General features: G+C 36.3%; 1 protein-coding gene across 1 annotated transcript; it reads left to right on the top strand.

The window, feature by feature from the left end:
* The first annotated feature begins 11,646 nt into the window (after nt 1-11,646).
* Nucleotides 11,647-14,059, top strand: LOC125662897 (uncharacterized). Its single transcript, XM_056147470.1, has 3 exons — nt 11,647-11,827; nt 12,236-12,451; nt 13,455-14,059. The coding sequence occupies exons 1-3, from the start codon at nt 11,647-11,649 to the stop codon at nt 14,057-14,059; spliced, it is 1,002 nt and encodes a 333-aa protein (XP_056003445.1).
* The last annotated feature ends 2,503 nt before the right edge of the window (nt 14,060-16,562 follow it).

A 16,562-nucleotide genomic window follows, 5' to 3' on the forward strand; every position in this document is an offset into this window, starting at 1 on the left:
ATGAGGATGTGATTGAGTTCACGGGTCTGATTCTAACACTAATGAATAAATGCCATATATTTAGATGAGCAGTAATGAGTATTTGTATTTTATTCCGTTATAGACCATGTAAAGTAATGGTTCTGTAGAGTAATAACGGAATAAAATGAACACTAATGCATATTTTCACTTTATTCTGTTAAAGACAAGAGGGAATGTTTTTCTTCAAATTAATTTGATAACGGAATAAATCGCATGTATTAAGATGAACAGTATTGCATATTTGCATTTTACTCCGGTATAAACAAAAAGAAATGTTTTTGTACAGTTAAGTTGATAACGGAATATAAATTCAAGTTGAACTTTAATGCATATTTGTACTTTATTCTGTTATAGACAAGAATAAATGTTTCTCTTAAAATTAATGTCGCAACTTAATAAATACCACGTATTAAGATGAACAGTAATGCATATTTGCATTTTATTAAAAAAAGGGGGGGGGGACTTTGACTTAAATTGCGATGAATAAATGATGTATTTGTAAATGAAAACAATAAATTCAAAATCATGTTGAGGTCCATGTCTTTCATTGCGTACAAAGGGCAGTGTATTTGATTTCATGTACAGGAGAAATGCATTTGTGTACATTTTTAACTAATGTTAATTATACAATTTATTGCACACAGGAACATTAATCGTTTGTCATCATGTCAATGTATTTCCATGTTCTCATTTTTACACGGACTTTGAATGCGTTTTAAATGGCTGTAAACAGTCTTATACACTACCTGTGCCTTGGAATGAGTCGCAAAGGATGACCGTTTACTACGTGTTTAGGCATAATCATGTTATTCTCTCCGCGGGATGAATTATCCCCCACCTCCACCCACAAGGTTGTTTTTAATTTATACTTCTTTCACCTGTGCCATATGCAAATGTTTGAAAATTTGCATATTACTATAGTAATTTAACGGAATAAACCAAATTTAAAGAGCAAATAACTCTTACTAAAGGAAAAATAAATCTTACACTTTATCGTGTAGCGAATAACAAGATTATGTCACTCCTGCTGTTAGCACCACGGTGCGAATTAGTTTTGGCCATTCCACAGATGAAAACGTGCCATTTTTACAGTGATAACCCCCTAAAATCTTTAAGCCCCCCCCCCCCTTTTTTTATGAACTCCCCCAAAGAAACCCTTTTCCCGGGAATACTTCCCTTCGTAGAGCTTATAATCTTGATTTTTAAAACATCGTCTCTCTATATATACTCCTGTTATTAGCACCGCGGTGCGAATTAGTTTTGGGCATTCCACAGATCAAAACGTCCCATTTTTAGTATGGGATGACCATTTATTTCAAATACGAATAAAAAGTAAAATTTTGAATTTTCTCTGGATTTTATTTTAAACAGAAACTTCATTAGAAATCACTAAATAGTGATATATTTATAACTTTTAACGCTTCTGACGTTACGTAGAAAACGTCAAATATTATTAGCACCGCAGTGCTAATAACAGGATTATGCCAAAGGCCCGAGGTGTTCCAGAAAACGTATAAATTATACAGTGTTAGACGTCTATAAATAGCCCCACGCGTCAGGTGAATCCAACATAACTTCTGACGTTACGTAAAAAAAACGTCAAATATTATTAGCACCGCAGTGCTGATAACAGGATTATGCCGGAATCCAACATGATGTATTAACTCATACGCAACTGTCTAGTTTTAAGGCTGAAAGAGCGTAAAACAACGAATTACTAAGAGTTATTTGATATTTTTATTTCTATTAAACTTATGGCACGGTAATGTTGTAACAAAATACACAGCTTTACACAGATAAGACCACTGTTGATCTGAAAGTTTGAACTGGTCACGTGACTGTCACTTGAAATGGCAGAGTGACGCGGTTGTTTGTAAATACCGATTTAGAATTAAATAATATTGTTAAAGCAAGTGAAATAATGTATGACATATCATACAGCCTCATAACTACATACGTGTGATGATTTAATAACGTTTTTACGAGATGGAAAAAAATGTAATTCGGACCATACAGCTTTAAGAACCATTGGGCTAAAGAAGTTTACATTTGCACAAAAGCTTTCTGACATAGTGCAGATTGACGTTTGTAAAAATCATGGTCCCCGGGGGTAAGATGAGGCCACAATAGGGAATCAAAATTTTACATACAAATATATAGGGAAAATCATTAAAAATCATCTGATGAAAAATCACTGGCCAGAAAAGTTTACATTTACATGAAAGCTTCCTGACATAGAACGGATTCAATTTTGTGAAAATCCTGTCCCCCGGGAGTAGGTTGGGCCACAATAGGGGATCAAAGTTTTACATGCGAATATATAGGAAAAATCTTTAAATATGAGCGATGTGGCCCATGGACCTCTTGTTGAAAAGTAACTGTCTTTGGTGTCAAAAAGTCTAGTCTTTAGTTTATAGTTAGGAATGGTCCTGTAAAGTGTTGAAAAGTCATAGTTTTTTATGTTATCGATTTGGGATAAGTTTTTCGATTTCAAGTTTACTAAAAGTTCTTTAGAATTGTTTAGAATCCATGTTTGATTAACACCACTTCTGGCATATGTAGTTGCACAGTAAGTTTGAAGTTTCTCCTTCACAGCTGTTAATATTTTTGTGAGGAGCAAAGATAGGGGCTTGGTAGAGCACATACTAGATCCAACAATGTATCTTTGTAAGGGTTTTTATGTAGTTTAGGAATCCAGTATAGGTACGGTAGCTCGTATTCATTCGGCCCATTGACTGGGATATTAAATGTGTCTAAAACTGAAGCATAGTTTTTGAAGAATTTCATCTTTTGAAAGGACAGTTTGAGTATTAGTACGATTATCAAAAACTGGAGTTGATGCCAAATTCGTTTAAAATACAGTTATAATAATGAACCATACAAACAAAGACAATGTTGTTACAAGCTTTGTCAGCTGGAACCAAAACATATTCCTCTTGTAATCTATCTAATTCTTATATCACTTCTGATTTACTAAACACAGAAGGATAGATGGTACGCACTTTTGTTGTATGTCTAATGCGGGATTTTAATATTCCTCTTATTCTTAACATGTACGATATCAAAGTACTGAAAGTACTGATGGGAGTTGATTTTATGTAGATTTGCACCAGATGAACGTGGGGTTGAGAATTACCCCACCCCCACCCCCACCCCTACCCCCTTCCCCTAAATACAGAGGTACACTCAAAAGTAAAAGAACGAAAACTTAAGCATAAACATATGTTGCGTCTCTGTAATAATCAACGCTTAATTATGTATGTCTACATGCGTATGAAAGGCGAAGATAACGAATAATGATCAATCTCATAACTCCTATATAGACACTGGTAGGTTAACACCTTGTCTGGATTATTCCAACATATTATATACTCATTTTAAAATTGCTCATTTTGTCAAAATATGTCACTACATTAATATTTTAGCAGAAGAACATGTTTGAAAAACTCCATACATAACTTAATAATTCTTGGGTTTTTTGCTATTTTTTTTTTAAACACTACAACTCCTCAAGATTTACACGACTTACACAACTAAAAAATTCCCCATTATTTAAAGAGCAAAAATTTGTACTTAAACCTCTGACATTTACTTATCCTTTATCTTTAAAATTCTTTATGATTTTACCAAATATTTGAAGTTTTGTTGTATGTCTAATGCGGGATTTTAATATTGAGCTTTATGCAAAGCATCCAGGAAAATCTCGACGTACATAACTTCGTAAGCATCAAGAAATGACAGTAGCATAGCTACAATTTATTCAATTTACAAAAATAGCCATGTGGTCTTAATTTTGCACCCGGGAAAAGGTGATGATAAAGAACAGTGATCAATTTCTTGACTCCGAAAAGGAATGCAAAATTAAGAGTTGGGCAGGCGCGGAGTCCTGTATATATCAGTGGTTGGATCAAACGCCTAGGAGGAGTAAGCATCCCCTGTCGACCGGTAACACTCACCGTGAGCCTTATATCTTGATCAATTAAACGCACAAGTGCTTGTGTAAAGGACTTCAGGACTCATTCCCCCTCCTTGTATTTTTGAATGGTATTTCAGGTATATTTTTTATAAAACATTAAACTTCAGTGTTTTTATTTAATTGGAATACACAAATCTCGCATAGAAACCGATTCTTGGATTAAATGCATCACTATTTGGTGCGCAATTTCTTCTCGCCGTTCAATTGCATTGTTTTAACCTCACCACCTACAACGAACGGAAGGTGTGATGTTGATATATTTCTGTCGCAGTTTACTATTTTTAGAACGACGAAAAGGTCCACAGGCCTTATCGGTCACCCGAGTACTAGTGAAAAAAATATCACTACTCCCAAGGGCTATGAAAACTACCCAAAAAATCCTGTTCTGACATGAATGTCTAAGCTAAATTCTAGTATTCAGCAACAGTATAAATCAAAATGTATTTTTAAAATTTCACTGTCCTCAAAAGTACATACGCTGATGAAGGGCTTTACATAATATAATAGGCGTATTAACATTAAAAGATATGACTAATTTTGACCCATCTTAGAGTAAAAGCCCTGGGTTGTGAAATTCACCATTTTTTGTACGTCCTTTTCTGTTATTCCTAAGTATGCATTTCGATTTTATACATTATCTGCAAACTTACACATATAAATACTATATACCAAGTTTGGCCCCACCCTGGGGTCAGAACCCCTACCCCGGGGATCATGAAATTTACAATTTTGGTAGAGACCTTCCTGCTCTACATCACTATGCATTTAGTTTTTCTTATACATGTGCGGTTCTAGAGAAGATTTTTAAAATTGGTGAATTTTGGACAGTTTTTGTCCCACCCCTAAGGCCCCAGGGATGTAGGAATTCTAAAATTTACAATTTATGTCCCCCTTGTTCCAAAAATTCTTTATACCAAATTTGAAAAGAATTAGAATGATAGCTATCAAGAAGTTAAAAAAAATTCTATTGTTCACACATTTAATAACTGACCATTTCGGCCCCACCCTGATACCAAAACCCCTACCCCTGGTCATCAAATTTACAATTTTGGTAAAGGATTACCTTGCTCTTTCTAAATTTCAATTTAGCATCAATGACATTAAAGAAGATGTTATTTAAGTGTTCTACACATAAACACTATATACCAAGTTTGGCCCCATCCTGGGGTCAACACACCTACCCCGGAGGTCATGAAATTTATAATTTTGGTAGAAGCTTCCTTGCTCATCATTACTATATACTAATTTATCTGAGCACTAGATGCCCTTTAACAATTTCCGGTCTCTTTCACCTACAGATGCTACATACCAAATTTGGTCAAGATTGGCCCAGTAGTTTCTGGGAAGAAGTTTTTAACGGACAACGGACGACGACGGACGCAGAATCAATAGCAGTAGGTCACCCAAGTGACTCGGGTGACCTAAAAACCCGAGACGAAGTTTCTGGATACCATTAGCTGCACGAAAAAGTAAGAGAATACCGATATTAGTAAAACAACACTAGTTTCTTATGTACAAACGGCCGGGTAAATTTGGACCTATAGCATGGAAAATTGGGGGTACATTGTATTTCTCTTTGGTGTCCCAGGTGTCAGAAAATAGCAAGGAAAGTGAAAATGATCATTGAGATATAAAAGAAAATTTTAAATTTTCAATGTCTGGAAAAATTATTGTAAACATCCAAATATCTTATCAATGTAGACTCTTGATCATGATTTGGAGCATAGTGGTGTTGACAAAATGTATTCTTGAAGGTTAGATCAAAACAGAACAATGTTTGATTATGATCTAAAATGATATGGGGATTGGAAGAGGTAGTTGTTTATTATTATCATTGTTATGCGCACTGTACACAAGAAACACGTATGTTTGCGATGCATGCACAAGTGCTACTTGATGGCATGATATAAGTTTTGATTCTTTTTAGCAATGATCCAAAGAAGTAGTACTATTTCATTTTTATGATCCAACAGATTTTGCAGCCCTACAACGGCAATGGTGACGTCTCCATATGAGTGAAATATTCTCGAGAGTCCCTCAATCAATCAATCAATCATGGAAGGGGCTTGATGAAATATTTTGTTTATATAGAGTCACACCTTTTGAAAAACGAATGTTATGTGGAGCATTGTCAATTTTGCCTTCGTGGTTCTTTCGGACTTCCACGAAAACTTCCCTACCTGACATTGAAACGCTCTGGAGGATTTAATCATATAAAATTTGTGCATACGTAAGTCTTTCCGCAACCGGCTTGGCCATTTATAATGAAAATATGGTCTCTTCCATGGCAAGTTTCAACGCCTCTACATCTATTTAATTCGTAGAAAGAATTCAATTTGTATTCTAAGTTTTGATAATTTTATAGTAAAACTTTCAGTAAATGATCCATATAACTAGTGAGGCTTTTCATATCATTCAACATGATGAACAGAATAACAGGAAATTAATTGTTTTATTCCCTCTTTTTTATTGAACAATATTGAGCATTTTTAACTCTAAAAGATAATGGTTCAACTTTGTGTATAAATAATGAAGATTACGTGAATCAACAGAGAAGTGCATATAGAATGTGAATATGCTTATTCTACACAAGCCGATTGTGAAAATACAAATATAATTAAAACCTCCAGAGCGTTTCACTGTTTGGTTTGTAATTTTTCACAGAAATCCGAAAGAACCATGAAATCACAAATGACAATGCTTCACATAACATTCGTTTTTCAAAAGGTGTGACTCTATATAAAAAAATATTCCATCAAGTCCCTTCCATGTGTTCAGATCCAAATTCGATCATAAAAATCAAATGGTATTTCTTTGGGAATCAAAACTTTATGTTATAAGATTAAACACATATCATGCCATCAAGAAGCACATGTACATGCAAGGTGAAGATAACGAACAGTGATCAATCTCATAACTCCTACAAGCAATACAAAATAGATAGTTGGGCAAACACGGACCCCTGGACACAGCAGAGGTGGGATCAGGTGCCTAGGAGGAGTAAGCATCCCCTGTTGACCGGTCACACCCGCCGTGAGCCCCATATCCTGATCAGGTAAACGGAGTTATCCGCAGTCAAAATCAGTGTGCCAAGAACGGCTTAACAATCGGTATGAAACACGTCAGACAGCATTTGACCCAATGCGAGGCTGTATTGACGAACTAGATCGTTATAACGATCATAGAATTTGCGAAATGCTGACTTCAATCGAGACTGTTGAAATCCCTGTATCATCAACTTGTTTGTCAGTAGCTTACCTCGATTTAAAAACTGACTATACCCAGAACAAGCTCTTGCATATCGAATCAGTTGAGATATATAAACACCATATGCAGATGATAATGGAATATTGCTACATAAATGTGGGAAGTTGACGATGGAGAAGCTGAAATCATCCCGTTTGTCATACAGTTGAGTTGTCAGTTTGCCGTTAATGTCTAATTTCAATAAAATATCTAAGTCTCGCACACAAATGTGGTGTGTATGATGATGATAATAATAATAATAATCAAAAACAACTAACATTTTCCAATCCCAAACCCCATATCATTTTAGATCATAATCAAACAAATATTGTTCTGTTTTGATCTAACCTTCAAGTATACATTTTGTCAACACCATTATGCTCCAAATCATGATTAAGAGTCTACAAAAATGAGATATTTAGATATATTTCCAATGATTTTTCCAGACATTGGAAATTTAAAGTTTTCTTTTACATCCAAATCTAAATTAACATTTTCACTTTCCGTGGTATTTTCTGACACTCAGGATACCAAAGAGAAATTCCCCCTATTTTCCATGCTATAAGCCTAAACTTATCCAGCCATTTGTACACAATAAACACGCGTCTTTTTACTATCATCGGTATTCTCTTACCTTTTCTTGTAGCTAATGGTATTCGTAAACCTCTTCATGTTTTTTTTTAAATAGTGGGCCGCGATAGAAAGATATCAACATCACACCTTCCGTTCGTTGTAGGTGGTGAGGCTAAAACGATGCATTGGAACGGCGTGAAGAAATTATTGCACACCAAATAGCGATGCATTTGATCCAAGAATCATCAGTAGATTTAGAATGATCGTTCTTTTCAGTTGGTAATTGCTCTTTCGATAGGATTTCTCAGCAAAGTGCAGATGTTTTTTTAAAAATGTCACCCGCTAGATTATACACCTTATTCATTTCTAATGATCGTGATATGACATTTTTTTTAACCCCCCCCCACCAGAAAAAAAACCCAACCTATTTCTATGCGAGTTTTGAGTATTCCATTTAAAAAAGATACTGAACTGACTGAAGTTTCATATTTTATCAAAAATACACCCAAAATACTATTCAAATATACAAGGAAGGGAGTGGGACATGGAGTCCTGTACACAATCACATGCGTTTAACTGATCAAGACATAGGGCTCACGGCGGGTGTGACCGGTCGACAGGGGATGCTTACTCCTCCTGGGCGCCTGATCCAACCTCTGATATGTACAGGACTCTGTTTGTCCAACTCTTAATTTTGTATTCGTTTTAGGATTTATGAAATTGATCACTGTCCGTTATCTTAACCTTTTCACATGTGCAAAATTAAGACCACATGGTTATACATGTATTTGTAAATTGAATAAATTATAGCTATTTTACTGTCATTTGTTGATGCTTACGAAGTTATGTATATCGAGATTTTCCTAGATGATTTGCATAGAGCTCTGAGAATTGATTTCAAATTTTAAGTTACGTCATACATAATAAAGGATACGTAAATGTCTGACGTTTAAGTACATGTTCTTGCACTTCAAGCAATCAGGAGTTGTTTAGTTGTGTAAGTCATGTCAATCATCCAGAGGGGTTTTAGAAAAAAAAGAAGAAAAATTAGTGTGACCAGGTTCATGTATTGTTTGGTAGCTAGTGTCTATCATAGTTTCTGGTTTGTATGTCATGTGCACGTGATTGAGAGAAAAAGAGATGTATGAGAGAGAGAGAGAGAGAGAGAGAGAGAGAGAGAGAGAGAGAGAGAGTGATCGAACTGTATTCATAAACTCGCACACGCATGCCATTCTAAAATATCCAGTCATTATCCGCACGACCGTCAAGGTGTTAGCAGTATAGAGTCCTATCTCATATATTCATCAGATTTATTACATTGGCTATAAACTGGTAAGCATATTTATACATATATTCATTATGCGTGAATTTAAGTAATAGTAATATCATACTTTAGATATTATTCTGTAAAGTTATAATATTGTGTGAATTACAGCTAGGGTAAATGTTATGTTCAGATGTGTATGTATGTTGCAGGTTTAGATTTAGATTTAATTATTTGATTATTTTTTTAAATATCAACAAACCAACCCATGAGTTATAATTCTACCTACATGTGTTACATTAGCATAAACCAAAGAATTATTAAGTTATGTGTAGAGTTTTGTGTTCTTGTGCTATGATATTAGTGTAGTGACATATTTTGACAAGAATGAGCAATTTTAACAATATTGCTGTATGATATGTTGTAATAGTAAAATACAATCCAGACAAGGTGCAACTCACCAGTGTCTATCTGTATGTAGACATAAATAATTGCGCGTTGATTGTTATAGAGACACAACATAAATTTATGACTTTTGAGTGTACTTCTATATTTTTTATTATTATCTTGGGATAATTCTCAACCCCAGAAGCATCTGGTGCAAATCTACATAAAATCAACTCCCATAGGTACTTTCAGTACTTTGATTTTCTTTTATTTCCATAAGAGTGAAAGATTCTCGAGAGGGACGTTAAACAATATTTAATCAATCAATCAATCCAGAACTCTTTCAACATATGACTCAGTTTACTTCGTATCAAGCGTCTCTTTATAAATCGTACCATTATTGAATCTGTTCACGCATTTCTGTCTTTTTTAAAACAACAATTCAAGCACAATATTCATCTAACTTCGTTTCGGCCTTGAGCTTTCAAATCATATCATTATTGTATTGTTCCGGATTTTTGCATGTAATTTTTGTATCCCTAAACAGTGATTCATTAAAATCTAATTCAGCGGTAAATGTAATTCAACGTACGACTTCTCATCGGGCTCACGGCGGGTGTGACCGGTCGGCAGGGGATGCTCATTCCTCCTAGGCACCTGATTCCACCTCTGGGTGCGTCTATGGATGCGTGTTCGCCCCGTCCTTCATTTGTGTCTGTTCGTTTGTTCCGAGGAAGGGGTATATATATATATATATATATATATATATATATATATATATATATAGCTTTGTCACTTTGACTTATTCCTGTTGACTCCCGGTGGAGCATAGGGCTGCAACAACACCACGCCAACGGACTCTGTTATGGGCTGCTCTCTTCAGCTGAGTCCAGGTCATTCCGGCTTCCTTCATTTCGCTCTCGACGGATCTTCTCCAGGACTGTTTGGGCCGTCCTACTTTCCTTTTTCCCTGTGGGTTCCACTCTAGTGCTTGTCTTGTGACGTTGTCAGTTGGTTTGCGGAGCGTATGTCCTATCCAGCCCCATTTTCTTTTCTTGATGTCCTGACCTATTGGATTTTGGCTGGTTCTTTTCCATAGTTCTACGTTCGAGATCTTCTCCGGCCACCTGATGTTGAGGATGTGGCGCAAGCACTTGTTGACGAATGTCTGTATCTTGTTGGTGATGGTGGTGGTTACTCCCCATGTCTCGGATCCATAGAGGAGGACTGCTTTGACATTGGTGTTAAAGATGCGGACCTTGCTGTGCTGGGATAGGGCTCTGGAGTTCCAGATGGGTCGTAGGGTGTTGAACGCTACCCTTGCTTTGTTGATCCGGTTTTGTCAGCTGGAACCAAAACATATTCCTCATGTAACCTTTTTTTCATATGAGTGCCAAATTCTCTCGCGGGACTTTAAACAATATACAATCAATCAATTGATGTTATCACCACTAAGATGGACGGAATTGAACGGCGTATAGAGGAGTTTAACCCAGACATTGTTGCATTTACAGAAATGTAACCTAAGAACTGCAAAGAAACATTGGGAGAGACTGAGTTAGCCATCAAAAGGGATCATGCACCTGTCCACAATCTCTGAGAGACTGAGCTAGCCATCAAAAGGTATCATGCACCTGTCCACAATCTCTGAGAGACTGAGCTAGCCATCAAAAGGTATCATGCATCCGCAATCTCTGAGAGACTGAGCTAGCCATCGAAAGGTATCATACACCTGTCCACAATCTCGACACGGAAGGTCGTGGCATATGTATATGTTTCTACAAAGTTTAGAGGGGTGGGGGTTAATATTGATAATTCAGTAGATTTAAAGAATCAGATGGGTGAAAGTGAGAGTTGACAGTAGCAAGACAATATTACTAGGATGTGTGTACCGCAGTCCATCAAGCAGCATGCTTAGAGAAACTCTTGCGTCATGTAGCGGATAGGAATTTTCAGGATTCGATTGTGATGGGGAACTTTAATTATCCGAACATTGACTCCGATAACTGTGTTGCGACTGATAGGGACAATTCAGATAGTGACCTATTCACAGAATGCTTATAGGGTTGTTTTTTAACACAACATGTAGACAAACCTCCCAGATATTGGGGAATGCAAAGACCGTCTGTGCTGGATTTAGTCCAAACAAACCAAGAAAATGTGATGAAGAAAGTGAAGTATGGAACGCCGTTGGGAAAAAAGTGACCATTGTACGCTAGTGTTTGAATATGCGTGTAGGGGTGAGCTGGCACTCACTAAGACAAAGAAATACAAATATGACAAGGGAGTAGGAGGGAATGAGAGATCTATTGTAGAGTGTTCATTGGAAAGCAGAGCTGGAGAAAAGAAATGTGCAGGAGGCATGGGACTACCGTGAACCTTTAGATTCCGCCATGCAAAGTTACATACCATCTCATACCGCAAAAAACAGGAGGAAAACGGAAGATAAAACGACAATCTTATATGGACAAACAAGACATGCAACTTATACCAAGCAAAGGAGCTGGAAATTTTTACAGATGATTACAAAAAATACTGCACGGTCAGAAATACATGTAAGTTAAGGACCTCCGCAAGGGAACTTCGAAAGAACTTTTAGAAATTCATGGCCAATAAGGTGAAGGTCAATTCAAAAGCTTTTTGGAAGTACACTAAGTCAAAATTGACAGTTAAGAGCGGGGTTAGTGATTTGAAAGACAACGATGGTAGGGTTCATAGTGATGACGAAGGGAATGCAGAGACACTTAGCAAGTTTTTTATTTCTGTAGCGGACATATTAAAGGAGAGCAGCCTACTGGATACAGACATCACAGAAAAATCTATTCTAAAGAAACCTCAGAACCTCAAAATCGGCAAAGCACGTGGACCGGATGGACATCACCCGAGAGTACTGAAAGAAGTGACTCCATGCATCCCACCACCGATACGGATAATATACAGGAAGTCCCTGGACACTGGACATCTACCAGCTCAGTGGAAGCAAGGTCAGGTTACGCCAATACAATGTATTTAAAAAAGGAGATAGGAGTACATCTGGCACCGTCTAACGTCAGTACTGTGCAAAGTGATGTAATCGTTGGTAAGAGAGGCAGTGATGAAACACAAGACAAGATCTATTTTGTGATGAACATGGTTTAGTTCCTGGCCGATCTTGTATGACTCAGCTGTTGGTCTGTTTGGATGATTGGACGGAGGGCCTCGACAGAGAAGACCTACTTGATGAAGTGTACTTAAATTTCCAGAAGGTGTTTGACACCGTGCCACACAAAAGATCAAGAGATATGGGATTGATGGTCAAATACGTGCATGGATAACAGATGTTCTGCAAAGTCGAACACAAAGGGTATCGATCAGTGGTCATACGTCGAGTTGGTAGAACGTGAGAAGTGGAATGCCACAGAGAAGTGTGCTGTGGTCGGTACTGTTTGTCATCGTCATAAACAACTTGCCTGATGTTGTGAGAAGTGTAACTCGTATCTTTTGCTGATGACACAAAGGTATACGGCAGAGCATCCGCAGTCGAAGACAGAGAAAGGTTGCAATTAGATATGGAGAGACCTGCAGACTGGTCTAAAGATTGGCTCTTGATGATTGATTGATTGTTTGCTGTTTTCCGCCACACTCAACAATTTTTTAGTTATCTGGCGGCGCCCAGTTTTTATTAGTGGGAGAGAGAACCCAGTTACAATGTACTTGGGAAGAGACCAACGACTTCCGCAAGCAAAATGGGAAGCTTTCGCACTTACCGGTGCGAGCGGGATTCGAACCCGCGCCGACCAGAGGTGAGAGGCCGTGTGATTTTGAGCGCGATGCTCCAACCACTCGACCACAGAGGTCCAATTGGCTCTTGAAATTCAATACCAGCAAGCGTGGCGTAATGCATTGTCTTTTCTTCATCAGGTCACATCATTAGATATAAAATTATGAATAATCAAATTTTACTTACTATACTACATTTAAAACTAAGAATTTTTCCGGAATATATAGTGGCAAGACAAACATACCAAACACCACCTAAACAAACATACCAAACATCACCTAAACAAACATACCAAACACCACCTAAACAAACATACCAAACACCACCTAAACAAACATACCAAACACCACCTAAACAAACATACCAAACACCACCTAAACAAACATACCAAACACCACCTAAACAAACATACCAAACATCACCTAAACAAACATACCAAACACCACCTAAACAAACATACCAAACACCACCTAAACAAACATACCAAACACCACCTAAACAAACATACCAAACACCACCTAAACAAACATACCAAACACCACCTAAACAAACATACCAAACACCACCTAAACAAACATACCAAACACCACCTAAACAAACATACCAAACACCACCTAAACAAGCATACCAAACATCACCTAAACAAGCATACCAAACACCACCTAAACAAACATACCAAACACCACCTAAACAAACACCACCTAAACAAACATACCAAACACCACCTAAACAAACATACCAAACACCACCTAAACAAACATACCAAACGTCACCTAAACAGTACATAACACTCTTACCAAATACTAGTACAAACATACCAAACACCACATAAACAGTACATAACACACTCTTACGAAATACTAGTACAAACATACCAAACACCACCTAAACAGTACATAACACACTCTTACCAAATACTAGTACAAAAATACCATACACCACCTAAACAGTACATAACACACTCTTACCAAATACTTGTACATGTATGTGGTATTATAATCTGGATGGATCAAGAGACATGTAGGTCTGGCGTATATCTATGAATTAATACAAGCATGACTCAGACTCATTATGAAATATATAGAAATAAAATAAGACCTGATTAGTACATTATAGTCTGTGTCAGTTCAAATGTCCAAAGTTTTAACTGAAGAATAACACAACTGCCCAATTCAATTTCTGAATTGAAACTGAATCTTAATTACAATGACCAAGAACTATCATGTGACCAAAGAACCATGAAAAACAACCCGTAACCAACCTAAACTATAGCTGGCCATAAGGGCAATATTCAAATGTTAAAAGTCGTTTAATACCAACTATGGAAACCTGTTTTTGTATTTATTGCACATATTACGCTGATGTTATTTATCGTAAAATTAAAAACACTGAAGACATGTAGTAATAAAACATTTTATTATTCCAGACGGGTAAGGATGCTCTAGATACCACAGCTACAAATTATACGTTGAAATAGCTGCAGAACTGAAGCTCTCTGAAAAAATATTGGGACAGAGCAGAGATTTGATCTGTCCCGATATTTTATCAGAGAGCTTCAGTTCTGCAGCTAAAGTTGAGATAACACAGTTTTGATCCTATTGGCTTTCCATAGCAATAATCTCTCTCTCTCTCTCTCTCTCTCTCTCTCTCTCTCTCTCTCTCTCTCTCTCTCTCTCTGATGTCAGCTATTGAAGTTTCGTATTTTTGTTCCCGATTAATAAATTGAAGTTTCGTATTATCTAATACCGAATAATAAATTATATGAATAAAATCCATCACCGATATCCGCTTTTTTCGTCGTTTTAGAAAAGGTGTATCTGTACATGTATCGATACATATAAAAAAAAAAAAAAAAGTACAGTCATTTAGGGTATTTCGGGTCACTTTTTACATTTTTACTGCAGTAAATAAAACTAACATGGTTATTATTCGTTGTTGGGTATTATTGGGAAGTACATTTTCCGAGTGAATAGATCTATAAATCGATTTGGGTTTACCTTTGATAAACGACTCTAACGGGAGTTTTACTTGGACCATAGACAAAAATTATGGAAAAACTACATTGTCAAAAAATGTAGGCCAAAATGGGGGCCAAGTTCCCCTGCTGCTATGTGCCTGAAATAATTGTTTGTAGAATCATCTTACATGTGTTAATTCACATGAACTGGAAAGTGTTCTACGTGTATTTTGTCGTGATCTGATTTACCAGAGATACATATATTTTGTCATGATCCTATTTACCAGAGAGAGATATATATAAATAGGTATTGGTTACTATCTTCATCCTTTAATCATGGAACAGGTGTTTAAGTAGAGCATGATTTTCACACATATGGGGCCTTTCCTTTCCTGCATTTACACACTTAACCCATCCCACCCACCATTTACTTAGCATTTAGTGGCATGTACACAAAATATCACAAAAGGACTATACACGAATCATGCATGGATTTAGATCCTGAATGACCTGATTCATTGTTGAAAACCATGACCAAAATATATGACCCTCTCCCATGTGTATAAAGATTTGTTATTTAAGAAATAATTATTATATCTTTTTTTCAAATAATGGGTGATAAGAAATATACATGTACATACATTGGATAATGCCTGCAAGATTATTTTCAATCATCTTTTTCAATGTGACAGTGTCAAATTGTGTGTAGAACTTATCATAATGTTTGTAAATCTTATCTCTTCCTGTAAGCTTCACTCTCAGTCCTATTGTCAGTCTTGGATTCAAAAAAATCTTTTGAAGATTGTTTTTTAATATTTCTTTCCACATGATTTCTGAATGAATTGCATGCTTTCTTCAAGTAATCCAACACAGCATTGTTTAGCATGTGTGCATTCGCCAAAGATTCCTTTAGTGCAATCAAAAAATAAAAATGTTTACACACATAAGTATAGCTTAATGTACCCACACACCATTCATTTAGTTTAGATTAAAACAATGCAATTTAATCCAAATGTAAATGACACAAACCAAATGCTGAACGGTGAAATTGAATGAATATGGGTTGCTCTACAATTACTAAATACAATTACACAAATTGTTATTCAAACTGTACATTCTGTCATAATGTATCATCTTCTGATCAGTTGACCAAAACTTTACACTTTTGGAGTGAGTCAACTAAAACTTTCAAATAAAAATCATAATGCATATTTGCTAAATAGAACTAAAAACATGTGGCAAAATGTCTTTTTTTTTTTAAATTGGAGGCGATAGTTGTTTTTGGTTTTTTTTTTTTTTTTGGTTTTTTTTTTTTTTTTGGTCCGTCTGCTGAACCGAAGGCGAATAAGTTACTTTTCTTTTCCAAAGGAAAAAGAAT

This window comes from Ostrea edulis, chromosome 8 (assembly GCF_947568905.1).
Source record: "Ostrea edulis chromosome 8, xbOstEdul1.1, whole genome shotgun sequence".
NCBI lineage: Eukaryota > Metazoa > Mollusca > Bivalvia > Ostreida > Ostreidae > Ostrea > Ostrea edulis.

What these genes read in the sequence shown, in the direction of transcription:
- LOC125662897 (XM_056147470.1), top strand. Translation starts at nt 11,647, where the DNA reads ATGGAACGCCGTTGGGAAAAAAGTGACCATTGTACGCTAGTGTTTGAA. An exon ending in AGAAAAGAAATGTGCAGGAG is followed by an intron (nt 11,828 to 12,235) that starts GCATGGGACTAC and finishes TTATTTCTGTAG; the next exon opens with CGGACATATTAAAGGAGAGC. An exon ending in ACCAGCTCAGTGGAAGCAAG is followed by an intron (nt 12,452 to 13,454) that starts GTCAGGTTACGC and finishes CGGAATATATAG; the next exon opens with TGGCAAGACAAACATACCAA.